The sequence below is a fragment of the Bufo gargarizans genome, chromosome 1 (genome assembly GCF_014858855.1).
Source record: "Bufo gargarizans isolate SCDJY-AF-19 chromosome 1, ASM1485885v1, whole genome shotgun sequence".
Taxonomy (NCBI): domain Eukaryota; kingdom Metazoa; phylum Chordata; class Amphibia; order Anura; family Bufonidae; genus Bufo; species Bufo gargarizans.
The window spans coordinates 96,403,840-96,421,920 of NC_058080.1; the positions used below are offsets into that span (position 1 = coordinate 96,403,840).

General features: G+C 42.5%; 2 protein-coding genes across 10 annotated transcripts in view; both read right to left on the reverse strand.

Moving 5' to 3' along the window:
* FGFBP2 (fibroblast growth factor binding protein 2) overlaps window positions 1–8,421 on the reverse strand; it is a 38,756-nt gene extending 30,335 nt beyond the window's left edge. The window contains exon 1 of the mRNA XM_044285753.1: window positions 7,755–8,421. Coding sequence (XP_044141688.1) covers window positions 7,762–8,337 — 576 coding nt within the window. The 5' untranslated portion in view covers window positions 8,338–8,421 and the 3' untranslated portion in view covers window positions 7,755–7,761. The remainder of the gene's footprint in view (window positions 1–7,754) is intronic.
* A 1,573-nt stretch (window positions 8,422–9,994) lies between these two features.
* The window catches only part of PROM1 (prominin 1), a 194,156-nt gene continuing 186,069 nt past the window's right edge, over window positions 9,995–18,081 (reverse strand). For all 9 annotated transcript variants that reach the window (XR_006390259.1, XR_006390261.1, XR_006390262.1 and 6 more), the window contains one exon: window positions 9,995–10,434. The gene's annotated coding sequence lies outside the window, so the exon portion shown is untranslated. The remainder of the gene's footprint in view (window positions 10,435–18,081) is intronic.

Here is an 18,081-nt window from a genome sequence, read left to right on the forward strand (position 1 = left end):
AATCCGCCCCTGCCCCAGTAGTACTATTGTCCCCACAGTGGTCCCCCAATAACAGTAATGACCCCTCTAGTGGCCCAATAGTGCTGCCAAACTCATATACCCACCTCCATGCCACTGTCAGCGATGCGGTGGAGGACTCACGGTCGGCATCCTGAGCTGCTTTTAACCAAGCAGTTGCGATTATGATGTAATTGTACCACCTGCTGTGGCCACTGATAGGCTACGAGCCACTAAGCTCACGTACCCCACTGCAGCATTCAACTGTATCGCCGTCCTAAGGACAGCAATACAGTTGAATATTAAGAGGCCCTAGCACCTAGCAATGAAACATTGCTGGCTGCTAGCGCAGTCCCGCATAACCCCTCACCCTTTGATGCATACCCCCTGGGGTACACGTACCTCAGGCTGAGAACCAATGAACGTGACTTGGTAACAGCTGATTGGTGGGGGTCCTGAGATAGATGATCAATAATACAATCAAGGAAAACTCCTTCAAGTATTGCAGCATGATCATTTCCATGTAGTATAAAATGTGTTCCTTTCGCGAGTCGTTGAATTTATATGTACACAGAGTGCTCTTGCAGTCATGCATGGGAACGCAATACATTTACAGAATGAGTGGTATCCTTAAACATGATTTTCCAAATCAATTCTTGGGAACCAAATTTGCTTAACATGAATGTTCTGTAACAGTAGTAGAGGCCTCTTTCACACGAGTGTTATGGACTCTCCCAGGTTCAGGAAAAAACGGATGGTTTTGCACACAAGTTCAGTCAGTTTTGTCTGATTGCGTTCAGTATTTCATTTATTTCAGCCGGGTGTTATTGGTTTTTGATGCGTTTTTGACGCATGTGAAAAAAACTGAATAACAATCTACATCTCCTGGCAACCATCAGTGAAAATGCATGCGGATGCAATCCGTTTTTCACTGAAGCTCCATTCACTTCTATGGAACCAGAGCTGCTTGAAAAACGCAGAACCAAAAAAGAACTTTTTGGTAATAAATTGGAGAAAACTAATCTCGTACTAACTAATCATGTGTTACTCAATTAGACTTAAGCCTATGGCAAAAACATAATTAAAAAAAAACCTATATTATCCCGGAGGAGACACATTATGGGTAACTGATTCCTGTCCTGTTACTGCACTTGCACTTTACCTTTGTATTTTCTTTTTTGTGGACGGATATGAACTGGTTCCATTGTGTTCTCCTCTGGTTGATGTCGCCTTTTCCCTGCACTTATATTTGTTTTTAACTTATGAATTTATTTATTTAGGAATAAAATTTATATTGATTCTAAGCGGTCTGGCAATCTTTTTATAGGTTTTTTAAAAACGCTTAATATAGAACATGCTGTGATTTTTTCCTGAATGCAGAAATGTTGCGTGAAAAATGGCCGGAAAACTCGCTCGTGTGAAGGAGGCATAATACAATTGGCATTTTGTAACAGACAACAATTTAACCCCTAATGAGTTACAATACATATTTTTATGGCAGTTATTAAAAGCCCTTTTACATGGTCCAATAATTGGCTTAGTAAGCGTTCATAAGAATGCACATTTCCCAAAGTGAATCCATGTAAACATGGCAGTGTTCAGCTATCAAACAAGCGTTTCCTTCTTTGTTGACTGATTCCATGTTTTGGGGCGGCTTAGAAATAATTGTTGTCGGCAATACATCCCCCGTGGAACGTGCTGCCGACAATATGCAAACTTTATGGGGATCTAAAAAAAATCTAGTTTGTCCTCATACATTGTGTATAGGGCAATGTATAAAGCCCTTTAAACAGGTGCCATTCAACTTGTTCTATCATCATAAAAAAAAGGTTCTTTTCTCACCTTTTGGGAAACACATCATAAGACTGTAATTAGGTAAACATTAAAAATAAAAAAAAGTATAATAATAAAAACTAATAACCCCCCACTAATCACATGTGAGGCTCTTCCAGCAATGCAGTGACCATAATAAGTAGTGCGTGTTATACATGAAAATATCCATTGAGTAAGAGTGGAAAACAAAATAATTAAATTTTTACGGGGTTCATTACATGAAAATCATATTTTATTTGTTTTAATACAAACTATTGCTATATGGACAAAAAGTGGGAAACAAACCCCTATTTGAAGTTACTGCAAACTGGGGACGCTAAAATGAAAACAAAAAAGTCTTTATTAGGTATCACTTGAAATTAAAATAAGAAAAAGGATATGTTAAACACTCCCTAATATACTGTATATTCATCAATGGTACAGATGTGGGATGCAGGTATAGAGCTAAAATAAAATAAATCACTGAAAGTGGGGCACTACAATGGTAAATGCAATTGACAATATATGGCTAAACCCTCACGCCGATATTAAAATGAGACTTTCGCCAATATATTCTTATATCAAGAACATATCGGAGCCCGCACACCCCGTCAAGGTCTCTCAAAATGGCACGGTACCTAACGCTAACCTACCTACGCCGTATGGACAATTTATGATAGGTGCAAAAATTCAGACACACAGCCAGCAGCTCCCAGCTGCAATGGGAGGAGGCTGCGAGTCCCACCTATAACTGGCTCCTGTGACGCAGGCTGCCCAGGTGCACCTGAATGTTACCCATAGATCAAAATCAAGGCACATTTAAACCTGAGGCCACCCCACCTGCAGGCATACATATACAAACAAAATCACAGAATAAAGTGGTCTGATATAAGAATAAATTGGTGAAAGTCTAATTTTAATATCAGCGTGAGGGTTTAGCCATATATTGTCAATTTACCATTGTAGTGCACCATCACATGTGCAGGATTTTCTCCCCCGGTTAGAAATGTGCAACAGCATATGGGGTTTTGAGCATTTTCTGCTTTTAAGACCTGTGTAGGATGTTTTTGTGGTACATGTGGTCCGCTGCCGGCATCCTCCATTGTATACATTTTTGCTGGGGATTGCTGTTAGCAATGGATCACATGGGCAGGATTTGCTTCCCCGGGTAGAAATGTGCAAAAGCATTTGGGGTCTTGAGCATCTTTTGCCTTTTAGACCACTTTGTTCTGTGATTTTGATAGAGCTCAAATAAACCCGCTCGACCAAACTGCCTAATTCGCCCAGAACCCAGGGCTACACAATATGTACCAATGATACTACGGTAGGCTCCAGCATCTACTCCGTATCATAATAAAACCCCAGATGTGCTACAGTAGCCTATGTTCAAACAACCCGACTGGCTACAGTAACTGCTCAATGACACATCGTAACTTTTCAGTGTATCCCATAGAATGCTCGACATTCCAATCTTGTTGCTTATTCATGCAGCTGGAGTCCAGCCAAACACCCTTCATAGCCAGTCAAGGATTACTATTGCAGATGCTGCCGCTAAATGCTCATTTCAATAATTGCTAACTATGCTATTGCTCCCTGTGCCGTGGCTCGATGCATTTCTCATTCTAATAATTCCTCAGGATCCCTACAGCAGAAGCATAGTATGAACTGTCTAGAGGTATCCTAGCAACATGGCGCTACCCTCCACATGTGTAGAGGCAGCGCTCCGGCACTAGTGCGGCCGTGAAGCAGCTGCCAAAACTACGGGTATTTAAACATGAAACCCCTCTCATACCAGACAAGGCCATGCCCACCCAACGTCACATGGTAGGAGCAAAATGAATGATCCTTAAGCGCTCCTAATCCCCACCAATGCTGGCTCAAAAAGTGGAGAACCTTGAGAGGGGACAATTCCCCCATTGAACCAGGGATCAAAAAGGCTGATATTTGTTGGTGGCTTTAAGCGATTCCTATGCCGGAGGTACCCCTCCTCAGTGCTAAATCAGGCATACCAACATGCCCTGGGATGTGATAGGGAATCTATTTTGATTCCTCGCACTAGGCCACCAGAATTGGACCAGATTTGGATTATTGGAGACTTTGATGAAGCCCATAATCATGTAAGGGAGATCTTATCTCGGTACTGGGGAATTCTACAAGCAGACCTAGATATTGGTAATTTGGCTATCACTTACCGACGAAGGAGGAACATCAAGAATCGATTGGTCCATAGCTTTCATGAACCCCTTCCTCATGCATCTGACTGGATAGTAAGCTCGATGCGTGGCACTTATCGATGTAGCAGTTGCATCGCATGTGGTGCTATCAAAAAAAGTAGCATGTACTGTCTTCACATATGACATTAGGACTTTTATCAGCTGTGGAACTACAGGCTTGGTATATTTGGTCACTTGCAGATGTAGGGCTCAGTACGTGGGAAAGACCCTGAGGGAATTCAGGAGAAGAATTGGGGAGCACCTAAATGATGTCAGGAATGAAGCCAACACATGTAACCCGTCAGGTTGAGTGCCACAATGGGGACTCAGGGGTGATTAAGTTTCAAGGTATTAAGGTCGTCAGGCCATCTCCAAGAGAAGGTGACTTCGAACGAAGTCTTCTTAGAAAAGACGCTCAATGGTTTTTTTGTTTAAAAAACACACGCCCCAATGATCTCAACGAGCACATATGCTTTGCATGTTTTTTTATGAACTAGGCTCGCACTGTCATGTACCTACTAACACGGAGGTACCTCACTGAGAGGGGGTAATATAATATATTACAACTCCCCCCCTCCTTTCTTGGCATAACCATCTTCATAACGCACATACCCTTATGTCTTACATCTCTGTAGGAACATACCTTGTAAGCATACATTTTTTATGTCATATTGTTGTGCCGGATGTCCTACATACATAACCTTATAACATATGATCATGCCTCCAATATGAGTGTGGGAGGGGGTAGTGAACTCCCTTATATTTGGGTCCCAAATATGGGAGTTATGGCTCTATGTTGTGCCATTCCTGTATTATTTCTACTAGAAGTTATGAATGAATTGCTATAAACCTTCAGTAAGGGTACAGAGGGATGGTAACCAGTTGGGGGGTGTACCTGCAAAGTCTGAAAATGGCAGCAGTGATTGGATAAAGTGAGTCTGTGCAGGGACACCCCCAACTGGTTACCACCCCTCTGTGCCCTAACTGAAGGCTAATAGCCGTAGAGGGTAGCGCCATGTTGCTTAGATATCTCTAGACAGTTCATACTATGCTTCTGCTGTAGAGCTCCTGAGTAGAGTTGAGCGAACACCTAGATGTTCGGGTTCGGGGAGTTCGGCCGAACTTTAAAAAAAAGTTCGGTTTCGGGACCCGAACTTGATCCAAATTTGGACCCGAACCCGAACCCCATTGAAGTCAATGGGGACCCGAACTTCACTTTAATATTTTCCGTCATAACATGGTTATAACGGAAAATAATACTATTAGCTTTTTCAGATCTAAACTCAGATCCGACAGTATATTCTAACACAGAGGCGTTCCCATGGTGATGGGGACGCTTCAAGTTAGAATATACTAAGAACTGAGTACATAACTGCCCCCTGCTGCCTGGCAGCAGCCGATCTCTTACAAGGAGTTGTGATCCGCACAATTAACCCCTCAGGTGCCGCACCTGAGGGGTTAATTGTGCGGATCTCAGTCCCCTGTAAGAGATCAGGTGCTGCCAGGCAGCAGGGGCCAGACCCCCCTCCCTCCCCAGTATTAAAATCATTGGTGGCCAGTGCGCCCCCCCCTCCCTCCCCAGTATTAAAATCATTGGTGGCCAGTGCGGCCCCCCCACCCCCACCCCCCCTATTAAAATCATTGGTGGTTAGTGCGGCCCCCCCTATTAAAATCATTGGTGTCCAGTGCGGCCTCCCCTCTCCCCCCCACCCCTAATTAAAATCATTGGTGGCAGTGGCCACAGGTTAAAAAAAAAACCTCCCCCCCATCATTGGTGGCAGCGAAGCGGCAGTTCCGATCGGAGTCCCAGTTTAATCACTGGGGCTCCGATCGGTTACCATGGCAGCCAGGATGCTACTGCAGTCCTGGCTGCCATGGTTACTTAGCACTTTTAGCAGCATTATACTTACGTGCGCTGTCTTTGGCCGGCCGGCGCTCCTCCTACTGGTAAGTGACAGGTCTTTGCTATAAGCAATGCGCCGCACAGACCTTTCACTTACCAGTAGGAGGAGCGCCGGCCAGCCACAGACACCGCATGTAAGTATAATGCTGCTTAAAGTGCTAAGTAACTATGGCAGCCAGGACTGCAGTAGCGTCCTGGCTGCCATGGTAACTGATCGGAGCTCCAGCGATTAAACTGGGACTCTAATCGGAACTGCCGCTCCGCAGCCACCAATGATGGGGGGGAGGCTGCACTGGACAATAATGATTTTAATAGGGGGTGGGGGGGCCACACTAGCCACCAATGATTTTAATAGGGAGGGGGGGGGCTGCACTGGCCACCAATGATTTTAATACTGGGGAGGGAGGGAGGGGGGGCCGCACTGGCCACCAATGATTTTAATACTGAGGAGGGAGGGGGGTCTGGCCCCCTGCTGCCTGGCAGCACCTGATCTCTTACAGGGGGCTGTGATCCGCACAATTAACCCCTCAGGTGCGGCACCTGAGGGGTTAATTGTGCGTATCACAGCCCCCTGTAAGAGATCGGGTGCTGCCAGACAGCAGGGGGCAGCTATGTACACAGTTCTCAGTATATTCTAACTTGAAGCGTCCCCATCACCATGGGAACGCCTCTGTGTTAGAATATACTGTCGGATCTGAGTTTTCACGATCTAACTCAAATCCGATGGTATATTCTAACATAGAGGCATTCCCATGGGGACGCTTCAAAATAAAATATACCATCGTATTGGAGAAAACTCCGATCCTATGGTATATTAATATTACCCGAACAGCGAACCCGAACTATTACTGAAATGTTCGGGTTCGGGTGCCGAACACCGTAAAGTTTGGTACGAACCCGAACTTTACAGTTCGGGTTCGCTCAACCCTACTCCTGAGGAATTATTGGAACGAGAAACACATCAAGCCACGGCACAGGGAGCAATAGCATAGTTAGCAATGATTGAAATGAGCATTTAGCAACAGCATCTGCAATAGTAATCCTTGACTGACTATGAAGGGTGTTTGGCTGGACTCTAGCTGCATGAATAAGCAGCAAGATTGGAATGTCCAGCATTCTATGGGATACACTGAAAAGTTACCATGTGTCATTAAGCAGATACTGTAGCCAGACGGGTTATTTGAACATAGGCTACTGTAGCACAGCTGGGGTTTTATTATGATATCAAGTAGATGCTGGAGCCTAGTATCATTGGTACATATTGTGTAGCCCTGGGTTCTGGGGGAATTAGGCAGTTTGGTCGAGCGGGTTTATTTTAGCTCTATACCTGCATCCCACATCTGTACCATTGATAAATATATATTAGTGAGTGTTTAAGATATCTTTTCCTATTTTAATTTCAAGTGATACCTAATAAAGTATTTTTTGTTTTCATTTTAGCGTCACCAGTTTGCAGTAACTAAAGGTTTTTAAAGGTGACGTAAACTTAATTTGGCTAATTAAGCCTAGTGTGAGCTTCCAAAACCCTATTTGTCCCAAAAAAGACATAAAGAGCACTCTAATAACCTAAAAGTAAAAAAAAAAGTTATAACCATTAATATTATTGGCAAAGCTATTAATTAATGTAACTATTAATTAATGCAAAATAAAGTGTAAAATTGCTTAATTAAGCTACAATATAGCTTGGGTATTAAGGGGTTAACGGGTCATGATAAACACAGTGTAAGCAATTATTTAACATTAAGTCATTAAATTATACATTTTATCTATTATTAGGCATAAATTCTGATCCGATTCATATAAGATTTAACAATATATGTTGCGTTTACCTGTAGATTATATGAAAATCTCGATGATATAGGAGCAGAATGTCTGGAAGAACCATGAGCAGTTCTCTTTTGCCATCTTCACGGCTTTGGGATTTTGCACTTCCAGTTGTTTAGGCTTGGGAGGATCTGGTTTCTTGGTAGATGGAGGTTTTTTTGTTGTTGGTTTCTTTGTTGGTGGTGGTTTCTTCTCAGGCTTTGAAGTATCAGACTGTTGGTTCCTAGAGTCTACTTGCTTGAATTGAGAAGGAGCAGGAGCCTTTGGGCACAGGCTGTGCTTGAACACTTGAGGCTGACATGGATTTCCAGTCTTTTTCAAATCTTCACTGAGCTGGTTCCAAAATCCCTTAGGATCTTTGTTGTATGCCCGACAGAAGGATGGCTTGGATGCAAATACGCATACATAGTTCTTGGCCTGATTTTTGCATTCGATTCTTACTCTCATCTCACCTTGACCACTGATGCTCATGACACAAGCATCTTTGTCTTTAGTTTGAAAGGGAATCTTTTCTTCAGGACCAGGCTGTTGGGCTAAAGTCCCCACCCAGATCAAGGCCATAACGATTATGACCTTGTCACACTTCATGGTCAGACGTGCAGGTTGTAAGCTCTTGGTTTTGTTGAGACAATGGGCTGATGCTTTGGTTGAGCAGGTGTGTACACTGTGAGCTATAAAGGTACACTGATGCCTGAATCTACGAGTGTAACTTTTTCTGGAGAAAAGAGAAGCCTGTTCATACAAAGAATCTTCCTGTAATCTATAGCTGAAATCAGTATAATGACCCAATGTGATCTCAGCGAACAAGAACAAGACTCAGCTTGCTGAATTCTAGAAATAGTGAAGTAGTGAAAATGTTAACAGGTACAGAGTCATAATTTTTCTTTTATGAAACATTCTTATAAGAACATGAAGCTCATCTCTGGTTTTAAGAGTAGTAGATCATGTGTATTATCAAGAATAATGAGAATTTTTAATATATTTCCCAGGCTTTATGTCATCGTCTTTCGTAATTGAGACATTTGTAAGAAAATCATTGAGTAAAGATATAAAGCTTTAAAAATATTTAACATGGAATATTTTCACACCATAAACTGAGTGTGACAATGTGAGTCTGTGTTCACATCTGTGTCATTAAGATCCTCAAGTGTAGAGTCTGTCAAAAATGCTACCAGAAGAAGCAGGATGGATCAGGGCACTGTTCCTCGGGGGTAAAATACAGTGGTTTAATTGTTAAAAGAATATACAGTGGTCCCTCAAGTTACAATATTAATTGGTTCCAGGACGACCATTGTATGTTGAAACCACTGTAACTTGAGTAATCTGTTCCAAAGCCCCAAATTGTCATCCAAGATAAAAGAATGAAAATGTAAGAAAAATAAGCAGATAACTAAGACAGCTAAAGCATGTGCTTACATATAACCAGTGATGAGCGGCAGGGGCAATATTCAAATTTGTGATATTCTGCAAATATTTGGGTGAATATTCATCATATTTTCGCGAATTCGTGATCTCCAGTCATTTTTTTCTTGATTGCGAAAATCGGCAATTGGAAAATCTGCGATACGAAAATTTGCGATCAACACTGCTTCTAAAGTCAAAGATATTGCAGCCTTCTCATTGCCCCACAAGCAAGAAGCAGTGAGGGATCATGGGTACTGATGAAAAAAAATCTAGAATATTTTGCGATTATGAAGATATAGCACTATATTCTAGATATTCATGAATTCTCAAAGTGCCAATATTCGCGATATAAATTTGCGATTATAATATCCCCGATCAACACACGATATAACAGTCAGGAATAGCTGCTAATTAGCATTTAATACAGCTATTTTACCAGAGAAGTGGCCTTGATTGGTTGGATCTGAGACTGAGGCTTTGTATGCTGAATTTAGTTTCAGCTTATGATGGGTCCAAAAAGACCATTGTATCTTGAGGGACCACTGTACTTTAAAATCTTTGTGTAAAGCGTTTCGAAGAGAGTCCCCTTCTTCACCCGAGACAAAAGGAACAATAGCTCATGACCATTATTTCTTGGAGAAATAAGACCACTTATGGTCTGTCGCTGGGATAAACCAACATCAATCATTAGGCGTGTAATCTTTTCAATTTTTCACCACTGAAAAATTGGTTCCAGGAATTTAATGGAAGCATACATTCAGTTTACAAGATAGCTACCCCCAATGAGAACATGGAAGCTGATAAGTACATTGCCCACATGGAAAGACTACACCACACCAGATGTTATTAAACAAGGTTTACTTTGATGGACCATACAAGTGAAGATTTACAAACTGAAATGGTAGGCGATTACCCTTTTCCTCTCTTTACAGAACATGTAACTAAAATACCATAATAAATAGTGAGTATAATACAAAAGTCGTCATACAAAAAGTAGGACTAGTGTAAACACTTGTTCTTAACCCCTTCATTCCGCTATGCACAGCATTACTTCTTGGCAGTGACAGACTTACATATAATTATAAGATAAGTGTCACAGGTATGGAATTTGTAAGGGTGTCCACGTACAATTTCTTCTTTTTGGAAGGGAGGTTTTTGAAGACTCTGGAGATCTGTGAAGGTTTGCTGTCTGTCCGGCAGTCATTTCTTACATATTACAAAAAAAAAATCTTACACCCTGCGGAGACTCAAGTTCTGTGATCTCACTTTATAATGCTACATCTAGAATAGAAACATATAGGATACAATAAATAATAATTATTGGTCCAACCAGAGGACTGCATCTTAAAGACTCACAAAATAAAATGTAATCATACGGAACATTAGCGCTCATTAATCTCTATACCAGGGGTAGGCAACCTCCGGCCCTCCAGCCCTCCAGCTGTTGTGAAACTACAACTCCCAGCATGCATACTTACTCTGCTCTTCTCTGAACTTCTATAGAAATAAATGGAGAATGCTGGGAATTGTAGTTTCACAGCAGCTGGAGTGACGAAGGTTGCCTACCCCTGCCCTATATACTCCCTAAACACTATAAAATGAGGTCAAAATATTTTAAGCATCATCAGTAGGTGTCATGGCCATGCCAATGCCAAACCATTCATTTCAATGGGTCCGCGAAAAAAAACGAAGGTACTCGTGTGCATTCCGTTTCTGTATTTCCGTTTCGCAAAAAAATAGAACATGTCCTATTATTGTCCGCATTACGGACAAGGATAGTGCTGTTCTATGAACGGCCAGCTGTTCCGTTCCGCAAAATATGGAATGCACACGGATGTCATCCGTATTTTTTGCGGACCGCAAAATACATATGGTCGGTCGTGTGCAAGAGGCCTTAGTCATATTTCTGTTTTAAAAGAAATCTTCACTGCTTACAAACAACTATGTTTTACAAACATACAGACTCTAAACAGGTTAAGGCCTCTTTCACACGTGCGTTGTCCGGATCCGGCGTGTACTCCACTTGCCGGAATTACACGCCGGATCCGGAAAAACGCAAGTGTACTGAAAGCATTTGAAGACGGATCCGTCTTCGAAATGCTTTCAGTGTTACTATGGCAGCCAGGACGCTATTAAAGTCCTGGTTGCCATAGTAGGAGCGGGGAGCGGGGGAGCAGTATACTTACAGTCCGGGCGGCTCCCGGGGCGCTCCAGAATGACCATGCGATCACGTCATCCATGCGCGTGGGGCGCCCTGACGTCACTCTTGAGCGCCCCGGGAGCCGCACGGACGGTAAGTATACTGCTCCCCCGCTCCCCACTACACTTTACCATGGCTGCCAGGACTTTAGCGTCCCGGCAGCCATGGTAATCACTCTAAAAAAGCTAAACGTCGGATCCGGCAATGCGCCGAAACGACGTTTAGCTTAAGGCCGGATTCGGATCAATGCCTTTCAATGGGCATTCATTCCGGATCCGGCCTTGCGGCAAGTCTTCAGTATTTTTGGCCGGAGCAAAAAGCGCAGCATGCTGCGGTATTTTCTCCGGCCAAAAAACGTTCCATTCCGGAACTGAAGACATCCTGATGCATCCTGAACGGATTTCTCTCCATTCAGAATGCATTAGGATAAAACTGATCAGGATTCTTCCGGCATAGAGCCCCGACGACGGAACTCTATGCCGGAAGACAATAACGCAAGTGTGAAAGAGCCCTAAATCCACAGTTTATTTAATGTGTTAAGTGTCAGTTTAACTATAGCTACATCCTTGTAACATTCTGCATAATGAACTTTACTTTTTTTATTATTCCATCCATTTAACACAACAGGCCCAAGGCAAAATGTGACGGGGCTGGTTAGGCTACTTTCACACTAGCGCTTGATCGGATCCGTTCTGAACGGATCCGATCATATTAATGCAGACGGAGGCTCCGTTCAGTACGGATCCGTCTGCATTAATAACTTAGAAAATTTTCTAAGTGCGCAAGATGCCTGAGCGGATCCGTCCAGACTTTCAATGTAAAGTCAATGGGGGACGGATCCGCTTGAAGATTGAGCCATATGGTGACCTCTTCAAGCGGATCCGTTCCCATTGACTTACATTGTAAGTCTGGACGGATCCGCTCGCCTCCGCACGGCCAGGCGGACAGCTGAACGCTGCAAGCAGCGTTTAGCTGTCCGCCTGTCCGTGCGGAGGCGAGCGGAGCGGAGGCTGAACGCCGCCAGACTGATGCAGTCTGAGCGGATCCGCTCCATTCAGACTACATCAGGGCTGGACGGAGGCGTTCGGGTCCGCTCGTGAGCTCCTTCAAACGGAGCTCACGAGCGGACCAACGAACGCTAGTGTGAAACTAGCCTTACTTGGAATGTTCCTCTTGGATAATTTTGTTATCTCTAAAATCTTACTATAATATCCACTGCATGTTTTTTTAGTTTATAACTTCAAAAATGTTCTTTTGACATAAAAGAATGGGCTTTTATCAGCATGTGTCTATAGTTTTGTCTGTAGTTATATTATTCAATACTATATACAATACTACAATTCATTTGTAAAGTCTTCAGGCCTTTTCCTTTTTTTCACATTTGCTATGTGTTAAAAAAAGTTTCCCCCCAATCAATCTGCACAATAATCCTATAATGAGAAAGTGAAAGCAGAATTTTTGAAATTTTTGCATGGATATAAGTATTCGGACCCTTTACTATTACACTTACAATTTAGCTCTGGAGGACTCCTATTTCTCTTGATCATCTTTAAAGATGTTTATACACTTTGATTAGAGTCCACCTGTGGTAAATTTGGTTGATTGGACATTATTATGAAAGTGTAGAGGGAAGGGTGATATTTAAATAAAGTGGATAAAAAAAAAGTCTACACACCCCTGTTAAAATGTCAGTTGTCTGTGCTGGAGACAAAGATAAATCATTTCAGAACTTTTTCCACCTTTAGGCTAGGTCTACACGACGACATTTGTTGCGCGACAAAAAGTCGCGCGACAGATAGGGCGCAACAGTTGTCGCGCGACATTTTGTTGCACCAATGTCGCGCGACAATTTTTATAATGGCAGTCTATGGTGTCGCACTGCAACATGCGACATGTTGCGACTGCGACGCGACAGTCGCAGAAAAATCCATCTTGAATGGATTTTCTGCGACTGTCGCGTCGCAGTCGCAGCATGTCGCATGTTGCAGTGCGACACCATAGACTGCCATTATAAAAATTGTCGCGCGACATTGGTGCAACAAAATGTCGCGCGACAACTGTCGTCGTGTAGACCTAGCCTTAATGTGACCTATAAACTGTACCACTCAATTGAAAAACAAACTGAAATCTTTTAGGTGAAGGGAAAATAAATAAATAATGTGGTTGCATAAGTGTGCACACTCTCTTATAACTGGGGATGTAGCTGTGTTCAGAATTAAGCAATCACATTCAAAATCCTGTTAAATAGGAGTCAGCACACACCTGCCATCATTTAAAGTGCCTCTGATTAACCCCAAATAAAGTTCAGCTTCTCTAGTTGGTCTTTCCTGAAATTTTCTTAGTCGCATCCCACAGCAAAAGCCATGGTCCACAGAGAGCTCCCAAAGCATCAGAGGGATCTCATTGTTAAAAGGCATCAGTCAGGAGAAGGGTACAAAAGAATTTCCAAGGCATTACATATACCATGGAACACAGTGAAGTCATCATCAAGTGGAGAAAATATGGCACAACAGTGACATTACCAAGAACTGGACGTCCCTCCAAAATTGATGAAAAGACGAGAAGAAAACTGTTCTGGGAGGCTACCAAGAGGCCTACAGCATCATTAAAGGAGCTGCAGGAATATCTGACAAGTACTGGCTGTTTGGTACATGTGACAACAATCTCCCGTATTCTTCATATGTCTGGGCTATGGGGTAGAGTGGCAAGACGAAAGCCTTTTCTTACAAAGAAAAACATCCAAGCCAGGCTACATTTAACAAAAACACATCTGAAGTCTCCCAAAAGCATGTGGGAAAAGGGTTTTATGGTCTGATGAAACCAAGGTTGAACTTTTTGACCACAATTCCAAAAGATATGTTTGGCGCAAAAACAACACTGCACATCACCAAAAGAACACTATACCCACAGTGAAGCATGGTGGTGGCAGCATCATGCCAAGGGGCTGTTTTTCTTCAGCTGGAACTGGGGCCTTAGTTAAGCTAGAGGGAATTATGAACAGTTCCAAATACCAATCAATATTGGCACAAAACCTTCAGGCTTCTGCTAGAGGGACTTCATCTTTCATCATGACAACGACCCAAAGCATACATCCAAATCAACAGAGGAATGGCTTCACCAGAAGAAGATTAAAGTTTTGGAATGGCCCAGCCAGAGCCCAGACCTGAATCCGATTAAAAATCTTTGGGGTGATCTGAAGAGGGCTGTGCACAGGAGATGTTCTCGCAATCTGACAGATTTGGAGTGTTTTTGCAAAGAAGAGTGGGCAAATCTTGCCAAGTCAAAATGTGCCATGCTGATAGACTCATACCCAAAAAGACTGAGTGCTGTAATAAAAGCAAAAGGTGCTTCAACAAAGTATTAGTTTAAGGGTGTGCACACTTATGCAACCATATTATTTTATTTTTATATTTTTTCTTCCCTCTACCTAAAAGATTTCAGTTTGTTTATAAATTGAGTTGTACAGTTTATAGGTCACATTAAAGGTGGAAAAAGTTCTTAAATGATTTATCTTTGTCTCATTTTTTTACATCACAGAAACCTGACATTTTAACAGGGGTGTGTAGACTTTTTATATCCACTGTATGTATATATATATATATATATACACACTCACCTAAAGAATTATTAGGAACACCATACTAATACGGTGTTGGACACCCTTTTGCCTTCAGAACTGCCTTAATTCTACGTGGCATTGATTCAACAAGGTGCTGATAGCATTCTTTAGAAATGTTGGCCCATATTGATAGGATAGCATCTTGCAGTTAATGGAGATTTGAGGGATGTACATCCAGGGCACGAAGCTCCCGTTCCACCACATCCCAAAGATGCTCTATTGGGTTGAGATCTGGTGACTGTGGGGGCCATTTTAGTACAGTGAACTCATTGTCATGTTCAAGAAACCAATTTGAAATGATTCGAGCTTTGTGACATGGTGCATTATCCTGCTGGAAATAGCCATCAGAGGATGGGTACATGGTGGTCATGAAGGGATGGACATGTCAGAAACAATGCTCAGGTAGCCCGTGGCATTTAAACAATGGACAATTGGCACTAAGGGGCCTAAAGTTTGCCCAGAAAACATCCCCCACACCATTACACCACCACCACCAGCCTGCACAGTGGTAACAAGGCATGATGGATACATGTTCTCATTCTGTTTGCGCCAAATTCGGACTCTACCATTTGAATGTCTCAACAGAAATCGAGACTCATCAGACCAGGCAACATTTTTCTAGTCTTCAACAGTCCAATTTTGGTGAGCTTGTGCAAATTGTAGCCTCTTTTTCCTATTTGTAGTGAAGCTCAGTGGTACCCGGTGGGGTCTTCTGCTGTTGTAGCCCACCTTTCTTTCCTATTCTGACATTCAGTTTGGAGTTCAGGAGATTGTCTTGACCAGGACCACAACCCTACATGCATTGAAGCAACTGCCATGTGATTGGTTGACTAGATAATCGCATTAATGAGAAATAGAACAGGTGTTCCTAATAATTCTTTAGGTGAGTGTATATATATATTATACCCCCTGTATTATGTACGTATATATTGACCCTGTATGGCCAATGGGGACGTATGGGTCCCCTTTATGTGGGCCCAGTATATGGGTATCTGTCCCCAGGTCGCATATATATATATATAGCAAACAAGTAAAGTAGCAGCACACCACTAAATGCACTAAGACTGAGTGAACAGGTGAATGTGTGAACAGGGTCAAATACATGACGCCACTACTTATTGCTAAGCAGTAAAGAAGCTCTTAGCGCATATTATTGATCAAAAATATGTCGAGCCAACCTACCAGACAACAAGGTAGCTTCTTATCAGGTGGGACCTACTCTAACACAGAGGGTCCAGCTCCATTGTTACTCTGATTAAAAACACCAAGGGGTGGGGGATGGACGGGGAGTGCTAAGTTCCAAAGACGATGCCTGGTCCTCTATAATATACATATAAGCAAAAAATGGAACAGCACCTCCTGAGACAAATCGCAGTTAGCTTCTTATCAGGTGGGACCTACTCTAACACGGAGTAGGTCCCACCTGATAAGAAGCTACCTTGTCGTCTGGTAGGTGGGCTCAACATATTTTTGATCAATAATATGCGCTAAAAGCTTCTTTACTGCTTAGCAATAAGTAGTGGCATCATGTATTTGACCCTGTTCACACATTCACCTGTTCACTCAGTCTTAGTGCATTTAGTGGTGTGCTGCTACTTTATTTGTTTGCTGTATTATTGCCGGGTAGCTTGCACCTGCGATTTGTCTCAGGTGGTGCTGTTGCGTTTTTTGCTTTTATGTATATATATATATATATATATATATATGCCCCTGTGTCTGCAAGCATGTGTGTATATATATATATATATATATATATGTATATACTTAGGTTCCCCCAGGTTGCTGTCAGATGTAATATATATATATATATATATATATACACACACACATACACACAGTACAGACCAAAAGTTTGGACACACCTTCTCATTCAAAGAGTTTTCTTTATTTTCATGACTATGAAAATTGTAGATTCACACTGAAGGCATCAAAACTATGAATTAACACATGTGGAATTATATACATAACAAAAAAGTGTGAAACAACTGAAAATAGGTCATATTCTAGGTTCTTCAAAGTAGCCACCTTTTGCTTTGATTACTGCTTTGCACACTCTTGGCATTCTCTTGATAAGCTTCAAGTGGTAGTCACCAGAAATGGTTTTCACTTCACAGGTGTGCCCTGTCAGGTTTAATAAGTGGGATTTCTTGCCTTATAAATGGGGTTGGGACCATCAGTTGCGTTGTGGAGAAGTCAGGTGGATACACAGTTGATAGTCCTACTGAATAGACTGTTAGAATTTGTTTTATGGCAAGAAAAAAGCACCTAAGTAAAGAAAAACTAGTGGCCATCATTACTTTAAGAAATGAAGATCAGTCAGTCCGAAAAATTGGGAAAACTTTGAAAGTGTCCCCAAGTACAGTTACAAAAACCATCAAGCGCTACAAAGAAACTGGCTCTCGTGCGGACCGCCCCAGGAAAGGAAGACCAAGAGTCACCTCTGCTGCGGAGGATAAGTTCATCCGAGTCACCAGCCTCAGAAATCGCAGGTTAACAGCAGCTCAGATTAGATACCAGGTCAATGCCACACAGAGTTCTAGCAGCAGACACATCTCTAGAACAACTGTTAAGAGGAGACTGTGTGAATCAGGCCTTCATGGTAGAATATCTGCTAGGAAACCACTGCTAAGGACAGGCAACAAGCAGAAGAGACTTGTTTGGGCTAAAGAACACAAGGAATGGACATTAGACCAGTGGAAATCTGTGCTTTGGTCTGATGAGTCCAAATTTGAGATCTTTGGTTCCAACCACCGTGTCTTTGTGCGACGCAGAAAAGGTGAACGGATGGACTCTACATGCCTGGTTCCCACCGTGAAGCATGGAGGAGGAGGTGTGATGGTGTGGGGGTGCTTTGCTGGTGACACTGTTGGGGATTTATTCAAAATTGAAGGCATACTGAACCATCATGGCTACCACAGCATCTTGCAGCGGCATGCTATTCAATACGGTTTGCTTTTAGTTAGACCATCATTTATTTTTCAACAGGACAATGACCCAAAACACACCTCTGGCTATTTGACCATGAAGGAGAGTGATGGGGTGCTGCGCCAGATGACCTGGCCTCCACAGTCACCGGACCTGAACCCAATCGAGATGGGACTGTCGGAAG